A 20,192-nucleotide genomic window follows, 5' to 3' on the forward strand; every position below is an offset into this window, starting at 1 on the left:
GGGGGGTTGCCCCGGCAGCGCTGTCTCTGGTGGGCTGGGGGGGTTGCCCTTTCAGCGCTGTCCCTGGCTGCGGGGGGGGGGGGGTGTCGCTGGCCACGGGCTCCCCATTGAGTGTTGCCCAGGGCTTGGGATTCCTTCCCTCGACGAGCCTCTGACACGCCCTTCCGCCCCGCAAGTGCCCAGGCGCTCGCCCCTCCCTAGGGGGCGCGCGTCCTATTGCCCCGCCCTGCGGGGCGGTGCCATTTCCAGCTCCCTCGCCGGCAGGGAGGAGGGAGCCTGCGGACTGTAGAGGCGGCGGCGGCGGCGGCTGCGCGAGGTGCACTGTGGGTCCCCATCCTGACCCGGCCTCGCTATGGCGCTGTCGCGGGCGGAGCGCTGCCTCGTGCTGCTGCTGCGGCTCCTGTCGCGCGCGTTCCTCCTGCTGCTAAGGCTGGCGGCGCGCGCTTCCACGGCGCTCGCCCCCGGCCCCCGCACGTTGACCCCGCTGGCCGGGGCGCCCCCCACGCGCTGCGTGCCACCGCCGGGCCAGCCGCTGCTGCAGCTGTCGGCCGGGCAGCTGGCTCGGCGCATCCGCCGCCGGGAGGTGAGAGCGGGGGGCGGGGGCTGCTGGGATTTGTAGTTCTCCTCCCGGGAGCGGCGCCCTTAGGGCAGGACTCCTGGGTTCCCTGCCTAGCTTTGTGCGCTGCAGTGAAGGGGCCGCTCCCGGCCCCCGGCTCTGCGTCCCCGCGTGGGGGAGAGGCCCCGCTGTGCGCTCCGCCCTCTCTTGCGACCCGCCCCCCGGGTGTGTGGGGGACCCGCTACATGCACTCATTGCTGCACCCTTCTGCCCCCAGAGATGGGGGACATCCTCTCTATAGCTTGACATCGTGCCTGCCTGGGGTGGGGGGCTCCCTCTATATACCTGGTGCTGCACTTTGTGGGTAGCAGGGGGAGTCCCAGTGCAGCTGTGTGCGGTGGGATGGGATATATGTGTGCGGGGTGAGGGCAGCCCCATTTCATCCCTTTGTGGGCTTCTCTCAGCACCAGGAGAGGATATAGACCCAAGGGGCGCCAGGTCCCTGATCAGGCTGCCTTGGCCAGGAGCCATCCAGAGGCACCCTAAGTGCACTCTCCTATGGGAAAGGACTAGTTCCCTCTTCTTCCTCTTGTCTGATAGATCATCCTGAGCATCTACTGGGGAGAGAGAGACTTGGCTGACATGACCAGAGTCTGTTGGCTCAATACTATGGGAGGAGGGGATGTCTGGAGAGCTGGTCCTGTGGAACATATGAATTCCATAAACTCCCAGCTAGACCTCTCCTTTCCTCTAGTAATGAGCTGATTGACCTTGGCAAAACAAGCCATCGCTTTCTCTTGGTAAGGACACTATGTAATCCCATTTGGGCGTAATAATCCTTGAAATACAGGCAGTTCTGAGAGACGGGGGGCCTTTGGGAATTCTATATAGAGGAAGTACCTGTCATATAATTCTCAGTGGAGGCAAGCCTTGATGGGGTCATGTGTCAATATACAATGCAGAAATGACAAGTCCACCGTAACGAGCAGTGCAACTTCCAGAGACTGCAGCTCCTGGCATATATTCTAAACTGATCCAAGGGCTTGTTTACACCAGTGGTTTTCAACCTCTTTTTATTTGCGGACCCCTAACAAATTTTGAATGGAGATGCGGACCCCTTTGGAAATTCAACCTGTGGTCTGCGGATCACTAGCATAGAAATCTTAGACTGAAAACTGACTGAACAGAATTCATCTATAAATGTTGCATTGCTCGGCATGGCATTGGATGCAGCGTGAGAAAGGGCGCTAAACTGCAGGCTTCTACGGTAATGACAACACTGCTGTAGGTCAGGGTATTCACATACGGAATGCCTTTTCTGGATCTGAAACTTTATTTTCATAGTCACCTTTTGCAAACCCCTTAGATGTAGTCTGCGGACCCTATGTTGAAAAACACTGGTATATACTTACAGCCCTGCAGTGGTGCAGCTGTAGCACTTTGTGAAGATTCTACCTATGCTCGGACTGGAGCCTGAGCTCTGAGACCAGCCCCTTTATGGGGTCCTGGAGTGCAGGCTCATGTGTGAGCCCTAATTTCTATACTGCCATCTTACAGCCCTGCAACCCCAGCCCTGCAAGCCTGAATCACAGGTGTTTAATTGCAATGGTGGCATACCCAGTGAGGCAATGGGAATGTCTACATTACAATTAATGGGTATTAATCTACATTAATATGACTTCTGCTTGGTTCAAGATTAATCTTTATGCAGCATTGTTTTCTGGGAGTTGGTGTAGGCCACACTGCTATTTTAAAGTTGCCATGGGTCACAATCTGGTGTGAAAGCAGCCTCCTCATTTTTATGATCAGTCTCATGTTTCTCAATCCTCTAGGAAGGTTGTGACACTGAGACTGGATGCCTTATTAATGCATGACAAAACCCATGTCAGTAACAGTTGGGGTGTAAGGAATGTCTGATTTTCCTAACATGTGAAAAGTTGTCTATACACAGTTCTGAGATTTTACATTTCTGATGTCATTCACTAGGCTGTGGGTGAGATGAAGGTTTTAGCGCTTTATACTGAGGTGGATGATCAGTATATTGTTTCAGAGGGAGATGTTTTTCCACTATCCTAAGATGAAATAGTGATGCATGCAGTGCTTAATTTGTAATGAAAGAGGTGCCGGAGATCAAGCAGTTTTTTTACTTTCATAACTGATGTGGCAAGCCCAGAGGTGCTGGGGCTATGAACTGCCAAGCCTGGAGGTGCTGGGGCTCAGCACTGACACAAATTAAGCATTGAATGCATGTGTTTTCAACTTGTGCTAGGTAAGGAGTCATGCAATCTTAAACAGTGCATACACTGGCTGATCCATTGCTGTGTTCCTGCAATATAGCTATAATCTCCCAAGGTACAGACCTGCCAGTAATAATATAATATTTATTAAGAGCAGCTGTATAACAGTACTCTTTCAAAGCACAGTTGAAACATTAATTATGCCAACACTCCTGCAGGGTAGGTGAGTAAATGTTTTTCATTTGGGGAAACTCAGATCTGGACAGGCTAAGTGGCTTGTCCCGTTCTGCAGAGCTAGGATTAGAAATTAGAAATTTCCAGTCATTAATACAATCTGTGCTGCGTCTCTTTCACACATTATGATCCCTATTGCAGTAGGTGCAGTTAGAGATCTAGCAGCATGTTGTGTAATATCTGATAAAGAACAAAACTGTCCTGTTCCCATTAGTAAAAAATTGTGTAGTTGATCCTGTGCATAGTTGCGTCTGTGCTTTTGAAAGTGGAAGTCCAGAGCCTGCGCAGAGGTCAGAAGGTCTATTCTATGGCTGTAGCATTCTTCTGGGGAGTCTAAATTCCTCAGACACAGCAAACTCCAATCTTTTCAAAAAAAGATTTAAGTTGTATATGTGTTTGTGAGAGAGCAGAGCATTTGGCTAATGGGTTTCCTGTGTAACTAGTCCTATTTATTTCTATGTGTACTTTGTGAAGCAGTCATTCAGGTTTATGAGGAGAAATACTTGGATAGATATTTATAACAGTGTTATGTGATTGCCTAAGGAGATAGTAGGTGTATTGTAAAGTCACAGCACATTTAGATTTAAATACTACATTTATACCTATCATCCTGAAGTACTTTATGAGCTGCTTGTGCAGGGTTTAGATTACTTGCCTATACTGAAATGAGCCAGTGCTGAAGTAGAATATGGCTACCTTTCTGTACCAACATTGGTACATGATAGATTTTATTTAGGCATGGAAGTGACTTGTCATTCCTTTTCTATTATCTGTACTGTACCTTTTTGCCTTTAAAGTGACAAGTCTTTGGAGCAAGGAGTCCATGCAATTGTTTGTGTATCTTACCTAATATCCAACTGAATGTATATTCTCTGTACATTTATAGAACTATACATTTTTGCATGACACTTCACAGACAATTGAAAAGACAGATTCTTGCCATAAAAAGCCTACAATCTAAATACTATAATTGCATAACTGAAAATTAAGTCAACAACACTTATAGGGAATAATATTCCATATATTTAAAAAATGTCATTGTTTCATTTTTCTTCCTACAAAACCACCATAGGTCATAATCCTCCTTGTACCAAAACTTTTATACCTTGTATGAAAACATGAATGGCATCATCACATATGAAAAAGGGTGGCCAAACTATAGAGTAGTCTTATTTGGTAGGATAAAATCAAGTTACCTGCTCTGCTCTAGTATCAGATAAATCTCTGGTCAGGGCCTGTTTAAATTTTAACTGGGTAAACCCCTAATAATGCAAAGCAATATATTTTTGGTAGCAGTGAATCAGTAGGGGGCATTCTCACCCTTATTCAATATTGAAGACAATGTCTTTCTTAAACAACAATAGGGGTGCTGTGCTACTGGACGTGCTGTCAGTCAGATGAAATATCAAACTGAGGCTGTGAACTGTGGCTGTCATTAGGTGAAGGTGTTTTCCATTGCTTGTCCTAAACCGTTTTGCAAATGTGGCTGGTGTAGTATGGCTATTGCATTCCGCCCCAGAGATGGTTGCATTTGCATGGCGGTCAAGTGATCTGTCTATACGCAATCTGTAATGTGCTTAGGGAGCCTTTGGGCAAAGGTGTGGGAAGTGTGCTGTGGAAACATAATTAGTTTTTATGAAAGATTCTGTGGCACATTTGGTACAGTTTACACAAGTGTCTTGGCTAAATTCCAGCTCTTGTCACTTCATTCTACCAATTCCCCATGCCATTTTACGCTGCGCATGCTTCTTATCCTGATCTGTGGTGTAGGGTTGCTAAGTGATCTGTATTGTGGGGCTGTGGTGGCTGCATTTCTATAATGGCTAGCTGATCCCTATGTATTGACTTTGCAATGGAGAGATCGTGACTTTCCATTCATTTGAATGGGAATTCCAGGGAAGTGGCTACTGGGGTATATGTGTTTTGGGGGAAGTGAAGTGGTCAGGGAGGTAAGTGACCGCTACCCTGCTAGCTGTAATATATAGGGGCTCAAGGGAGCTGAAAGGCAGTCCCAGGAGAGCAGTAATTTAGGTCCCTCTTCTCTTTTTCTCAAATCTCTAATTACCCAAACATCCTGGTGACCAGCAGCCTCCCACTCACCCTCTGTCCAGCCACCCGGTCCTAGTTAGTATCTGTTGTTGTTGTCTTTTGCAGGTAAAATGCACTGATGTTGTTCAGGCTTATATCAAGAGGATCGAGGAGATAAACCCGCTTGTCAATGCAGTTGTCAAGGACAGGTGAGCCAGGGGAAAGGTGGGAAATGGACTTTTCTATAGTCCAGTTTAGCAGCTGTTAAAAGCCATCATCGGCAACAAGGCAAGGCAGCCTCCATGCGAGGTTCTCCACCTTTCCAAATGTGATCACCCACCCCCCGCCATGTCATGCTTGCTGGGGGAGGGGGTAAGTCAGGACCGAGTGACTTGTCAATCAGACATGACTTATGCAACGAATCAGTGCTGAATGCCTCAACCATCTGTTAGAATTGCAAGATTAACCCATAGTTTAGGTGAAAGTAATTGTCACTGACTCCTGGGGAGGTTGTGATAGGTGGAGAAGCTCTGTTCTTCCTGCTCATAGTACATACTTTCTTTGCTGACATCTTCTGTAACTGTAAGCAATATACACCTAGCAAGTAATTAAACTTGACCAAGTGACTGTGCCCTTAATGAATCATGCATATTCCAGTAATATGTATCTATCAATGATCATTCCACAGATCAAAAGTGTTGGAATACAAGACAGAGCCCATTCTGTTCATAAAACTCATTTATTTAAACAATTAACGTTTAAACAATTAACGTTCACAGCATGTTCTCACTATTTCCATGGATAAATAGAGGATTCAGGGCTATCAACCGTATACCTTTTTATTCCAGCCCTGAATTCACTGAGCCTCTTGCAGGTCTTTATATCTGCTCCATTTCCCCTGTACTCCTTTGCAACAAGGAAGAGGCTAAAAATATGATGTGGAAAAATTGGAAAGAGTCCAGTGGAGGGCAACAAAAATGATTAGAGGACTGGAACACATGAGTTATGAGAAGAGGCTGAGGGAACTGGGGATGTTTAGTCTACGGAAGAGAAGAATGAGGAGGGATTTGCTAGCTGCTTTCAACTACTGAAAGGGGGTTCCAAAGAGGATGGCTCTAGACTGTTCCCAGTGGTAGCAGATGACAGAACAAGGAATAATGGTCTCAAGTTGCAGTGGGGGAGGTTTAGGTTGGATATTAGGAAAAACTTTTTCACTAGGAGGGTGGTGAAGCACTGGAATGCGTTACCTAGGGAGGTGGTGGAATCTCCTTCCTTAGAAGTTTTTAAGGTCAGACTTGACAAAGCCCTGACTGGGATGATTTAATTGGGGATCGGTCCTGCTTTGAGCAGGGGGTTGGACTAGATGACCTCCTGAGGTCCCTTCCAAACCTGATATTCTATGATTCTATGAATAATTTTTTCTTGCCTTTCACAAGCAGAATCTAGAATAGTTTTAAATCAATCTAATCATTTTAAAATTTGTGACACGTGTGTGTGTTTTTGTAAATTATCTTAATTTTCTATTCTAATTGAATGATTACTTACATTACAGTATTGATGGACAGAACTTTTCTGTGTCACTTGAGTCACAGAAGTCCTGCAAACACAAGCTTCTAGATGAGAATACTGTACTTTCTAATTCCCATGAGGCTGGAAATGCCATGAACGTGGCGTGTCTCCTGGGTATTCATAGAATCATAGAATCATAGAATATCAGGGTTGGAAGGGACCCCAGAAGGTCATCTAGTCCAACCCCCTGCTCAAAGCAGGACCAATTCCCAGTTAAATCATCCCAGCCAGGGCTTTGTCAAGCCTGACCTTAAAAACCTCTGAGCAGTATTCTGCTGCTTCTGAGTGGCTTTAGGAACAGAGGCAGCTGATTCATTTCAGGGTTTGAGTCTGTGTTCAAGCTGGTTCTTACTTAGTTGGGACTAGTTCATTCATCCCTTTTTCAGACTCACATGCAGAAGAAACACAGAAATTTGGGTTAATCCATCACTAGCTATTGATGAATGGGTGTTATCGTATTTGGGGACCAATCACACCTAGTGGTGAATGCATTTAATTGCAGGTCTGTCTGCCCTAAAGATGTTGCGTAGATAGGACATATACAGTGTTCAATTATTTTCAGAAAAAAGTAGAATTGGTTAGGTTACCAATTTCTGGTGTGTGTCTGTCATTCATTGTGTGGGAGCAGCCTGATCTATAACTGTAAAAGTATTGAAATAAGTTGGCAATCTGTCTTATACTTCATATGCCTCTTTTCTTCTGAGAATCGTAAGGCATTATACGAATATTAATAAACTTAATGCCCCAACTCCTCTGTCTTACAGATGAGGGACTCGGTCGAGCTCACACAGTGAGTGTGTGGCAGAGCTGGGAATGGAGCCCAGATTTCCTGATTCCCGGTCCTGTCTTCACTCACCACCCCCCTCCCTTGTTCAGGAGCTGGCCAGAGAAAGGCTCACCATGGTGAAGGGATAGTGATATAAGTAGGGGCATAGCGAGCAGATCGAGGGACGTGATCGTTCCCCTCTATTCGACATTGGTGAGGCCTCATCTGGAGTACTGTGTCCAGTTTTGGGCCCCACACTACAAGAAGGATGTGGATAATTTGGAGAGAGTCCAGCAAAGGGCAACAAAAATGATTAGGGGTCTAGAACACATGACTTATGAGGAGAGGCTGAGGGAGCTGGGATTGTTTAGCCTGCAGAAGAGAAGAATGAGGGGGGATTTGATAGCTGCTTTCAACTACCTGAAAGGGGGTTCCAAAGAGGATGGCTCTAGACTGTTCTCAATGGTAGCAGATGACAGAACGAGGAGTAATGGTCTCAAGTTGCAGTGGGGGAGGTTTAGATTGGATATTAGGAAAAACTTTTTCACTAAGAGGGTGGTGAAACACTGGAATGCGTTACCTAGGGAGGTGGTAGAATCTCCTTCCTTAGAGGTTTTTAAGGTCAGGCTTGACAAAGCCCTGTCTGGGATGATTTAACTGGGAATTGGTCCTGCTTTGAGCAGGGGGTTGGACTAGATGACCTTCAGGGGTCCCTTCCAACCCTGATATTCTATGATGGGGATAGGGAAATGAGTAATGGGTTGCTTCGTGTTGTTTCCTTTACAACCTATCTGCTTTTAACACATTAACCTACTTATTTTTCAGCAAGTCCTTCTCTTTCTTTGACCACCCCCATCTAAAGGGCTTTTCAGCCCACTCAGATGTTGGTTGGGATTTGGTTAGAAATAGACGGGTGGTTCATCTGAGTCCAGTCAGAGACTGACCAGCGTTCTCTCCCCTCCCCCTCCTTCCCAACCATTCCCCTCAGGTTCGATGCAGCCCTTGAGGAGGCCCACCACGTTGACAAACTGCTCTCGGAAGGCCATGGAGATGAAGATGCCCTGCAGGAAAAATTTCCCTTCTTGGGGGTTCCTTTCACCGTCAAGGAGGCCTTCGCGCTGCATGGTGCGTTTACACCAAGCTTTACCAGGCGCTGTTTGGATTTACTCTGCGGCCTGTTGTCAGTTTGCTCCTTTCTCATGAGAGTCGTGGCTTTTGCAGGGAGGCCAAGTAGTGGAGCTGGCTAAACTGAATTCAACTGCCTCCTGAGAGAGACAGGGTGGGGGAGGTAATATCTTTTGTTAGACCCACTTTTGTTGTTCGAGCTTACACCAAAGTTGGTCCAATAAGAGAGAATACCTGTGTCTCTCTGATATCCTAGGACCTGCATGGCTACAACAGCACTGCAGACAACTTCTTCCTGTCAGTCTCTTTCCTCTCCCTTTTGCATGGCACTGTATTAGACCCACTGTGTGGGAATCAGAGTAGCAGCCGTGTTAGTCTGTATACGCAAAAAGAAAAGGAGTACTTGTGGCACCTTAGAGACTAACCAGTTTATTTAAGCCTAAGCTTTCGTGAGCTACAGCTCACTTCATCGGATGCATCCAATGAAGTGAGCTGTAGCTCATGAAAGCTTATGCTCAAATAAATTTGTTAGTCTCTAAGGTGCCACAAGTACTCCTTTTCTTTGTGTGGGAATGTTAACTGACTCATTGAAGTTAAGTCATTGCTCCCTAAATATTTGCTTTCTCCCTCCTATCATGAGCTTCCCTGGACCACGTCCCGGAACACTCTTCATTTCCTCTTATTCCATCGCTTTCAGTGCTATCTCAATACCTTCTGCTCAGCTGCATTGAGGTTGTAGCCTAATTTCTCATTTGCTAGTCATTGGCCACTCAGGTCAGGTCTGTGTCATGGCTGTTGATCATTGGTCTCTTACCTTGTTTCTTTTTAATACTAGATGGGCGCATTAAAAATACTTGATCAGTGGATAGTATCCCTTGCCCAGCACTTTGGTTTTACAGGTGTTCTGTAAATAACTGTAAAATACCCATGTAGCTGAACTTCACAAATGAGCTCACTTGCTTCCCTAAGAGTTATTGCATTTATCCTCTCCAGTGTGCACAGTAGATGTCTTCCAGGCCATTCTGCTCTCCTTCCATGCGTGGAACGTGGAAGTGCGCAGGGCACCCCAATTATATGTAAGGAGATCAGAACCCCTTTGAAGTGCAGATTGTCTAGTGGATTATTAACTAGTTTCTTCACTGGATAGAAGCAGCAGTGTTATGGTGCGGGGGTGGCACATTTTTGTTAAGTGTGCTTAGCTGTCTTGTTGTTTACATTCTGTAGGCTGCCGATTAGTTAGATTTTGTTTTTCATTCTGATCTTTTCATATTTTTACAGTTGTTTTGTTTGAAATGTAAGAACTCAGGGTTAGGTGCTCTTTTACTAATCAAAATAAATAGCAAAGACATTCCCTGAAGGTTACTATCTGGTGTCCTGATAGTGTTCTGAAAGGTTATCTTATTGCTGATGAGCCCTTCATAGGAAGGAGATGTACTTCTATGTGCTCTCCCAATTGCATCAGGATTGTGACACAGATTGCATAGCAGTCTTATTCCCAGTGGAGCGCAAAGGTAGGATTTTTGAAAGGTTTCCTCTCCCTGGGGTGGGAGGATGTGGATCCAAGCATCACTGTTAGAGGACTTGGGGGTACCAGGCATGCTCTCTCTGGGTTTGGGGAATTGGTGATCTTGCCTAGAAATCACTATTGGTCTGTTGGGGATGGAAGCAGGATGAGGCACTTGTTATTTCTTGGGGATGAGACCTCCTTCTGGATCTTGGCAGCATATGGAATGATCACCCATCCATAGGATCTCGCACTGGCATAGCTTGTAATCTCAAGGGGATTGTTATTGCATCTCTGACCCACTATATCTGTTTTTTATCTTGTCACCATAGGGATGCCCAACACCTCTGGCCTGGTTAGCCGTCGCAACTTGATCTCCACGTCAGATGCTCTGGTGGTGTCACGGTTAAAGCAAGCTGGTGCAATTCCACTGGGTGTGACCAATTGCAGTGAGCTGTGCATGTGGTATGAATCTAACAACAATGTCTACGGCAGAACGAACAACCCATATGACCTGCAAAGGATTGTGGGTGGCAGCTCAGGTGAGCCGGTGCCTCTTGGCAGGAAGCCAATACTGCAGTGCACAAATGAGTTTACCAAATTCCTCTTGTTGATCACTTTGTACTTTAAAAGCTGTGCAGATGGTTAACTGGTTAGCCACGCACATAGCTGTCATATAGCATGTGGGCAATCTGATACAATGGGAATTCAAAGGAGAACGTTTTGGCTGTTGGGCATTGTGACGGACTGATGATATTCTGTAAATTACATAATGTTTGTTCAGTATATAAGATAAGTTTATTGAATTAAATTAAACCATATTGAATTAGGGTTAATAACTTCAGAGTATATTGTATTAAAAATGTAACCGTGTATGTGGTGTGTGGCATTATATGTACCTTCCCTAGTAAGGAGAGGGTATGCTAAAGAACTTCCTCTGGCATCAGCCTTGAAGAACCTTGAAGAACACCCCCGCCCCTGGAGGGGATATGCATACAGGGAGTCCTTGGATTTACGATGCCCGATTTACGTTGGACGCCACTTACAAAGCTTTTCACTTTCAGCCTGTTTCACCCCTATGATGCTTGTTTCGCCCTTATGATGAAAGCCAGCATGGAGAACAGCACACATCACATGCTGAGCCTCAGCCAATCACAGTTTCACTGTTCAAGCTTTCTGATTGGCTGAGCCCGGGGCTGGGAGCCAAACAAAAACAAGCAGCAAGGCTACCTGGCAACAAACTACCCTGGCCGGGGAAGCCAATCAGACAAGTGACTGCAAAGGACCTCCTTCCAGCTCCATTCATTGTAATATGACCACAAAGTTATTTACAAACAGTTCTGTAAAAAGCAAACCCAGTTCTGCAAAGTATGTTGCCAGCATTCTGAGCAGCTGCCTGCCTTCCTGGCTGTCTGCACAGCCTGTCTCCCATCACTGAACGCAGTGCGTCTGTGAATAGGGACATATACAACATGTACAGCTGCTACAGAGAAATCTACAAGGAGAAGAGGAGAACATCTGTCCAAAAACTTCCTGAGATACTTTCTTTAAGATTCCAGAGAAGACTCCAGAGAAACCTGCAGCACAGACTTCAGAGAAGCCCCCAGCCAAGAGCCCTTCAAAAAGTTCTGGAAAGTCAAAGCATATGTGATTTTATACATTTATTCAAATGCTGTTTATCAAATAAATACATTGATGTTGCTACATTAGTCATCTATAATTCATTTAGTACAAAAATCTGGGTTATTGTGGTGAAAATAGTGTATCAAGCCTTGGTTCAGGAACCAATCCCCCTTTATGCTATTGATTCCTTTGGGAAAACGGTTTCGACTTACAATGCAATTCTGAGAAACAAATTGTGTCATAAGTCCGAGGACTCCCTGTATAGTGGTTCAAACTGGATTCTGCAGCGATGAACAGACAAAGAAAAGACTTCTGTATACAAGCCTGATTTTTAAATGACTCAGGGCGTTCTGCCTGATCCAACAAATGGCCAGGACCCTTAAAGGAGGATTGAAAGGACTTGTTCTTTTGAGGCTTCATAAGAATGTGTGCTTGCTCTGTGCTGAAGCTCTGGTGAACTTGTAACCACAAAGAAACCCAGAGGGTTGGGTGATCACTGGTAAGCTTATTAGGAGGCCTGAAGGTTCTTTTATTGATTGTAATGTTTTCTCTGTAATGCTTTTTGCCTTAAGAATAAAGTAGATTTGCATAGGAAGGGCTGTGTCATAACTTATATCTGTAGTAGTACCTCAGTTATCAGTCTCTGAAGAGAAAGCAAGCTGGTTTTTTTAGGTTGACTGTCTGTGCTGGGAAATACACAGTGGAGACAGGGAACTGTTCACCGTGGATGCCCCAGTCAGGAGGGAAGGAGATATGTGTCTCCACTGAAGAAAGGCAACTTCTAGGGAGCTGAAAGCTTGAGAGTGGATGCCCTCACTGGACCCCAGAGGGGAAATACAGGGGCAGTTGCCCTGACCTGTGACATCTGTGGTGGCAGTGATGGAAACTGTAATAGTGTGACCTACTTAAGTTCAGTAAAAGCAAGTTCTATAGAAGGAAAAGCACAGAGGGGAAAAAAGTCTTTTTTTGGGAAAAGGAATAGTGAAAAGAGAGATGGGAAAATGAATTGTCAACAGCTGTAGACAAATGGGCTGATTCAGCGATGCAAAGAAAGGGAGATCAGCCTGAAGACAGAACAAACTCATAGTGAATTTTCATAGACACTAAGGTCAGAAGGGACCATTATGATCATCTAGTCCGACCTCCTGCACAACTCAGGCCACAGAATCTCACCCACCCACTCCTGCGAAAAACCTCTCACCTATGTCAGATTTGCTCTATTCCCGTGACCAGTCAAGAAACAATGCCAAGTTCAAAGGGAACCTCCAGCCTGCTGGCGGAGGGCCTAGCAGATGGGGAGAGTCTTGGAGCCAACACCTTGGAGAGAAGCAGGGATGAGACTGACAGATACAGCAACTGTGTTCCGTCCAGATGCCACTGCACCACTGCAACAGGAATGGTGGACAGCCCAACATCTGGAGCCAGGCAAGCTCCAGCTAGAGAGGGATTGAGTGTGTCTGGAAACCAGCAGCTTGCAGACTGGTAGCAGCAGCATCAGTGTGAGAGAGAAAAGAGGGAGAAGCAGCATGCGGTGAGAGAAGAGGACAGCGAGCACCAATATCAGATCGAGTTGGAGAAACTGCTCCAGCAGAACCATAGTCCAGTAGGTGAAGCCAGTACCCAGTTACCTGTCCCCATGGGTGGTGTAGTCTCCAAATTACTTGCTCGACATAGGGAGTGTGGTGATGTGGATCCTACATCCTTTTGAAAAGGGGTGTGAATTGAATAAGGTGGGGAAGGCGGACATGACACCTGGCTCCTCTGCTGTCCGGGACAAAGGCCTTGGACACTTTTATCCTTATGGGAAGGAAGGACTATAGAGATTATAATCGTTGTAAGCAAGTTTTGTTGCAAAGGTTTGAGCTGACTCCTACAGTGTGTAGGATAAGATTTCAGGGAGTTCAGAAAAAAGGGGACATGACCTGTGCTGAGGTTTCAACTCAAATTAAGGGTTATGTAAGGAAACGGGGAGCTGAAAGCCTGAGATTGCGTGCACAACTGAGGGGAGATACAGGTGCTGTTGCACTGAACAGTGACAGATATCTCCTCTACTTCTTATCTAGTGTCACTTCAGGGCTTCCTTGCTGGAGTAGCTTCATGCTGACATCACTGAGTAGTTCTGACATATTTACACAAATTGGGCAAATCACATGGGCAAGAAGCTGCTCTTCTCCTACTGGTCCCCTTGTGCGTGTGTAGCTGGAGGCTCCTGTTCCATCTGTCTGTGCGATTGCTCCCCACTCGGATGGTTGGTTATCACTGCCAGAAAGGTTCTAGCAGAGTCCTGAGAGATCACCTTATTATCTTTCACTCTGGCCCACACTCGGGCCCCCCTCCTTCTGGCTGAGCAGGTGTAGACAAGACTGTATTTGGAGCGTGGTCAGTACCATTCAGAACTGACCAAAGGGGTTGTGTTGAGTGACGCAATGTCTTTCAGGGGAACTCCTCATGTCTCTGGGGGCAGAACATGCTGCCTCAACAGAAAGAACTTCTAGCCTTCAACAGCTTAGGGCATGGGCAATCTTTAAAAAAGGGAAGAAGGAGGATCCTGGGAACTACAGGCCAGTCAGCCTCACCTCAGTCCCTGGAAAAATCATGGAGCAGGTCCTCAAGGAATCTATCCTGAAGCACTTGCATGAGAGGAAAGTGATCAGGAACAGCCAGCATGGATTCACCAAGGGAAGGTCATGCCTGACTAATCTAATTGCCTTTTATGATGAGATTACTGGTTCTGTGGATGAAGGGAAAGCAGTGGATGTATTGTTTCTTGACTTTAGCAAAGCTTTTGACACGGTCTCCCACAGTATTCTTGTCAGCAAGTTAAGGAAGTATGGGCTGGATGAATGCACTATAAGGTGGGTAGAAAGCTGGCTAGATTGTCGGGCTCAACGGGTAGTGATCAATGGCTCCATGTCTAGTTGGCAGCCGGTGTCAAGTGGAGTGCCCCAGGGGTCGGTCCTGGGGCCGGTTTTGTTCAATATCTTCATAAATGATCTGGAGGATGGTGTAGATTGCCCTCTCAGCAAATTTGCGGATGATACTAAACTGGGAGGAGTGGTAGATACGCTGGAGGGGAGGGATAGGATACAGAAGGACCTAGACAAATTGGAGGATTGGGCCAAAAGAAATCTGATGAGGTTCAATAAGGATAAGTGCAGGGTCCTGCACTTAAGACGGAAGAATCCAATGCACCGCTACAGACTAGGGGCCGAATGGCTAGGCAGCAGTTCTGCGGAAAAGGACCTAGGGGTGACAGTGGACGAGAAGCTGGATATGAGTCAGCAGTGTGCCCTTGTTGCCAAGAAGGCCAATGGCATTTTGGGATGTATAAGTAGGGGCATAGCGAGCAGATCGAGGGACGTGATAGTTCCCCTCTATTCGACATTGGTGAGGCCTCATCTGGAGTACTGTGTCCAGTTTTGGGCCCCACACTACAAGAAGGATGTGGATAAATTGGAGAGAGTCCAGCGAAGGGCAACAAAAATGATTAGGGGTCTAGAACACATGACTTATGAGGAGAGGCTGAGGGAGCTGGGATTGTTTAGTCTGCAGAAGAGAAGAATGAGGGGGGATTTGATAGCCGCTTTCAACTACCTGAAAGGGGGTTCCAAAGAGGATGGCTCTAGACTGTTCTCAATGGTAGCAGATGACAGAACGAGGAGTAATGGTCTCAAGTTGCAGTGGGGGAGGTTTAGATTGGATATTAGGAAAAACTTTTTCACTATGAGGGTGGTGAAACACTGGAATGCGTTACCTAGGGAGGTGGTAGAATCTCCTTCCTTAGAAGTTTTTAAGGTCAGGCTTGACAAAGCCCTGGCTGGGATGATTTAACTGGGAATTGGTCCTGCTTCGAGCAGGGGGTTAGACTAGATGACCTTCTGGGGTCCCTTCCAACCCTGATATTCTATGATTCTATGGAGGGCACAAAAGTGATCCAGGGGCTGGAAAACAAACTTTACAATATGATGCTTAAGAAGCTCAGTCTATTCTGCTTCCCGAAGACAAGTTAGTGGGGTGGCTTGGTCACTGTGCATAGGTACTTACACATGGAAAAGAAGTCTGAGAATGGGGGACTTTTCAACCACGCTGACAAAGGCATAACAAGACCCAGCATCTAGAAGATGAGGAGTACTTGTGGCACCTTAGAGACTAACCAATTTATTTGAGCATAAGCTTTTGTGAGCTACAGCTCACTTCATCGGATGCATCTTATGCTTATGCTCAAATAAATTGGTTAGTCTCTAAGGTGCCACAAGTACTCCTTTTCTTTTTGTGAATACAGACTAACTAACACGGCTGTTACTCTGAAACCTGTCATCTGGAAGATGAAGTTCCTATAGCAGTGAGGGTGGTTAGAACAGCTGATTGGTGGGAGTGGTGGACTCCTCAATGCTTGGAGTCTTTAAAACAATATTAGCTGTCTTTCTAAAAGATATGCTTTAATTCAGCTGCTGGGAGATGTTCTGCAGCTAGGTTCGTGGGATTTGTGGTGGACAGTTGTGGTCCCTTCTGGCTTCGTAATCTGGGTCTCCATGTTAATTCCCTTCTTCCTGGGGAGAACAGGATTGCCTGCATTGCCCTCAGCATACTCATAACACTCGCAGTTTTGCATTTAAATAACTATAATCCGGTCTCAAGCTTCAAGGCTTCAGCCAGTTGCCTGCAGGGATCAGGAGGGACTTTTTCCTCCAGTGTGCAGTTGGTCCATTCTAGTTTTGTTTGGGGTTTTTTCCCCCTTCTTCTGAAGCATCAGAGATTCTTCCTAGGTGGAAATGGACCACCTGGACTGGGTGGACTCTCTATCCTTCATGGAGGAGAAGAGGGTGAAAGTCTGATAGCACACAAGCACAGACTTTCAACTGACCAATTATTTTTGCAGAGGCACCAGGGGATGGAACAGGGGTGTGTGTGTTGGCGGGGCGGGAATCTGCAGGTTCTCCTACATTGCTTCTGCCTCTCTACCACCGGCTCGTTGGTGCCATGCCAGTGGGACAGTGCCCTGAAGTTTAGAGAATCGGCTTTCTTAGATGCCTGGTCGGAGTGTCTTGCCCAAATGTTCAGGGTCATATTGATCAGCAGATTTGGGGTCATGGAGAAATTTTCCCCCAGGTCAGATTGGCAGGGACCATGGGAGGTTTATCCTGCTGCTGCAGCATGAGGTGGTGGATCACTTGCTAGGCTCATCTGAGAGTATCTCACCTAATCAATTCGCTGCCCTAACATGGGCCTTGGGCATTGGTAGCACCTTGGTCTCTCCTGGTCTTTGCCTGTGGCACCAGCAGTTTAGTCTCCTGAGGACTGAAATAAGAAAAGTAATAGGGCTCAGCATGGAGGTTTCTGGGTCAAAGTTAGCAGCCTGTGATAAGCAGGAGGCCAGATCTAATGGTCCCTTGTGGCCTTGAACTCTGCGACTTTCTGCAGGGAGAGGAAGCAGAGCTCCTTTGTTCTGCCACAGGCTAGCTGGCTGCCACAGCGCATTATGCAGTGGACATAGGGAAAAGTGATAAGTCTCTGGTTTTTGTTTTCATGCAGGTGGTGAGGGCTGCGTCCTGGGAGCTGCCTGTTCCGTAATCGGGGTGGGCTCAGATATCGGCGGCAGCATTCGGATGCCTGCTTTTTTCAATGGAATCTTTGGACATAAACCCACCACAGGTACCAAGTGTCCAGGATTGAGAATTTGCATCTTCTCTCCCCCTGAGTCAGACATGACACTGGATGTTTTCCCACTGGCAGGGTAACCACAGGCATCAGTGTGGGTGTGTGGGGAGGTGTTCCATGTGCCCCCTTGTGACATATTTGTATCTTTTTGAGAGAGGATTTTCAGTACTAGCTTATTGCTGGATGCTGGAAGTCAAATTCCTCCCCAGTGTAAGTCCCTGGAAGCTAGTGGAGTTAAACCAGAGATGAATTTGGCCTGAGAAGTTAGAGAAGCTGACCCTGTCTCCTTTATTTTAGGAATCAGAAGCTGAGACTGGACAACAGGGGTTGGATCACTCAATGATTGCCCTGTTCTGTTCATTTGCTCTGATGTATCTGGCATTGGCCACTGTAGGAAGACAGGACACTGGGCTAAATGGACCATTGGTCTGACCCAGTGTGGCTGTTCTTATGAGTTAAACTCAGGGAAAGTGTGGTGACATCAGACCTGACACACTAGATATCAAATCCTTGCGATAGGACATTGACAGGGTCAGTGTTTCTGACTCAGCAACAAAATGGCTGGGTGTTCTTGTAGCTGCAGTCTGTCATTATTCTGTGAGCCTCTCATTACCATGTAACTTAGTGGCTGGACGACCTAGTGTGGCTGGACTGTAGGCAGCCAAGCGGCATGCTGCTCTGGTCTGTTTCATCTGAGCACTTTTTTTCCCCAAGTGGCATGTGAATCATATGAGCATGTGAATGGCGCTCTCATATGGGGAAGTCCAAAGGGCGGCTCCTCTCTGACAATCACCTTGGCTGAAGTTGTGTTTGCAAGGATGCACTTTGCCATGTAACGACTAACTCGTGTGCCTTTGCGCTTTTAGGGGTGGTCCCCAATGATGGTCAGTTCCCCAATGCTCTGGGGGTGCGGACGGAGTTCCTGTGCACGGGTCCCATGTGTCGCTATGCTGAGGACCTGGAGCCCATGTTGAGGGTCATGGCTGGGCCTGGAGTCAGAAAGTAGGTCGCTCTTATCACTTTGTGAAACTCATCGTTGATCTCAACCACTTTCTGGCCAGGAAGGCATATATCTGATTATTTCTGATTACTCCTTTCATGTGCCATATGTTAAGTAACTGGTCCAACCTGGTTGATGACTCGAAACTAGTCTATCAAGAGAGGATGTCTTAGAATTCAGGTTGCAGAAATCTTTAAGTCTTCATAGGGAAACTCAGGGGCACAAATGTGTCGCATCTTGCACAACAGATTTGCTTCTTCAGCAGTGGTGCCAGCTTGGCACCTGACACTGGGGTTAGTCTCTGTATCGGATCTCCTGTATGCAGGTGCCATAGGCATTGACTCCCCACAGGCAGTCATCCCTCCCCCTTGTGAGTGATATACATTCTGTCTATTTGAAGCTTCACACAGTGAGTCCTCTGCTGGAGCGTTTTGGAGAGAGTGAATTATACTGATTGAATAGCTCTCCTCAAAGGGCCCAGAACATGGGAAATGGCTTAAAATAAATGCAAAGTCAGTGTACAGTATCTTATAGGTTACTTCTCCCTCCTACCTGGCTAGATTCTTACAGCCGCTCCACCTCATCCCAGCCATCATGACCCTTACTGGCTGCTCTTGGATCCCTCCCCCTGCCCTTACCTCAGCACATTCAGGTGTAGTCCTTTCATTCCAGAAGACAAAAGCACACTAGCCAGTTGGGGGTCTGTGCTTTTGCTCCCTGAGGCCTCCCTATCCTGTATGGAGGAGAAGAGACTGAAAGTCTGACAGCACAGAAGCACAGACTTCCAACTGACCACAATTATTTCTGCAGAGGCACTAGTGGTGAGAACAGGGGGAGATCTTTTAGGTTCTTCTACCCTGCTTCTGCCCCTTTACTGGCTTTTTGCTGCACATGTGTCCTTTACATGTCCGTGTTCAGCTTTGTGTCTACCTCCGCACTGGCTGTCCAATGCACATGCTGAATGCTGTTCCTAATGCTTGCTGTTGGCTGAGCGATCTAATATGGAGGGGCATCTTGTAAGACAAAGATTTTCTTAAAACAAAAAAGAAATGTGGAAACTGCTGACCCAGTGACTGTGTGTGACACTGAGGCAAACAGCCAGATATATTTAATGCCAACACCTAGCTATTTGTATGTCAGTAGCAACTGTCTCCTTTCTAACATGACAGATGTAGTAGAACATCTGAGGAACTTTAGCAAGTGTGTGAGCAGTGTTTCCATCTTGGGAACAGCAGGAGATGGAGACTTGTGACCCAGGTATTGTTCCTTCCACTGCAGGCTGAAGCTGGATGAAAAGGTGTCACTGGAGAAAGTAAAATTCTACTGCATGGAGCATGATGGGGGTTCAGTTTTCGTGTCCCCTGTGGACAGGGAAATTCTTCAGGCCCAGAGAAAGGTAAGAGGGACTTGGTTATTCAGGCATTCGGATACCATGGTGAGAAGCATGGTAGACAAACCTGGAGGGAGAGGTTCAGAGAGTCAGTTGGATAAGAGATGACTTGCTCTACCTATGTCTGTTCCATCTCTTGTTTATCATGGCCCTTATATGCTAGTACTTTTGAATGGGATGCTAATCAGTTGAATCAAGAGCATGCTGGTAGGAAACCTGAGATCAGCTATGATTAAGGCTACATTTTAGTCACAGGTATTTTTAATAAAAGTCATGGACCGGTCACAGGTGGTAAACAAAAATTCACAGCCCATGACCTGTCCATGACTTTTACCCATGACTAAATCTTGAGTGCTCTGGCGGGAGGGCACCGCGGGTTCTCGGGGGGGGGGGGGCAGGGGGTGTGTGGGGTGGGGTGCCACAGAACCCCCACTGGTGCTGGTGGGAGAGGGGTTGGGGCTGGAAGGCTCCCTACCTATTCCGTGTGTCTCCCCGGAAGCGA

At 46.7% G+C, this 20,192-nt stretch overlaps 1 protein-coding gene across 3 annotated transcripts in view; it reads left to right on the plus strand.

Annotated features, from left to right (window-relative positions):
- Nucleotides 1-248: 248 nt before the first annotated feature.
- The window catches only part of FAAH2 (fatty acid amide hydrolase 2), a 31,290-nt gene continuing 11,346 nt past the window's right edge, over nucleotides 249-20,192 (plus strand). For all 3 annotated transcript variants that reach the window (XM_073360581.1, XM_073360580.1, XM_073360582.1), the window contains exons 1-7: nucleotides 249-583; nucleotides 5,182-5,264; nucleotides 8,379-8,515; nucleotides 10,352-10,561; nucleotides 17,175-17,294; nucleotides 18,167-18,302; nucleotides 19,579-19,696. In XM_073360581.1, coding sequence (XP_073216682.1) covers nucleotides 353-583; nucleotides 5,182-5,264; nucleotides 8,379-8,515; nucleotides 10,352-10,561; nucleotides 17,175-17,294; nucleotides 18,167-18,302; nucleotides 19,579-19,696 — 1,035 coding nt within the window. In that variant the 5' untranslated portion in view covers nucleotides 249-352. The remainder of the gene's footprint in view (nucleotides 584-5,181; nucleotides 5,265-8,378; nucleotides 8,516-10,351; nucleotides 10,562-17,174; nucleotides 17,295-18,166; nucleotides 18,303-19,578; nucleotides 19,697-20,192) is intronic.

The sequence above is a fragment of the Lepidochelys kempii genome, chromosome 9, assembly GCF_965140265.1.
Source record: "Lepidochelys kempii isolate rLepKem1 chromosome 9, rLepKem1.hap2, whole genome shotgun sequence".
Lineage (NCBI taxonomy): Eukaryota > Metazoa > Chordata > Testudines > Cheloniidae > Lepidochelys > Lepidochelys kempii.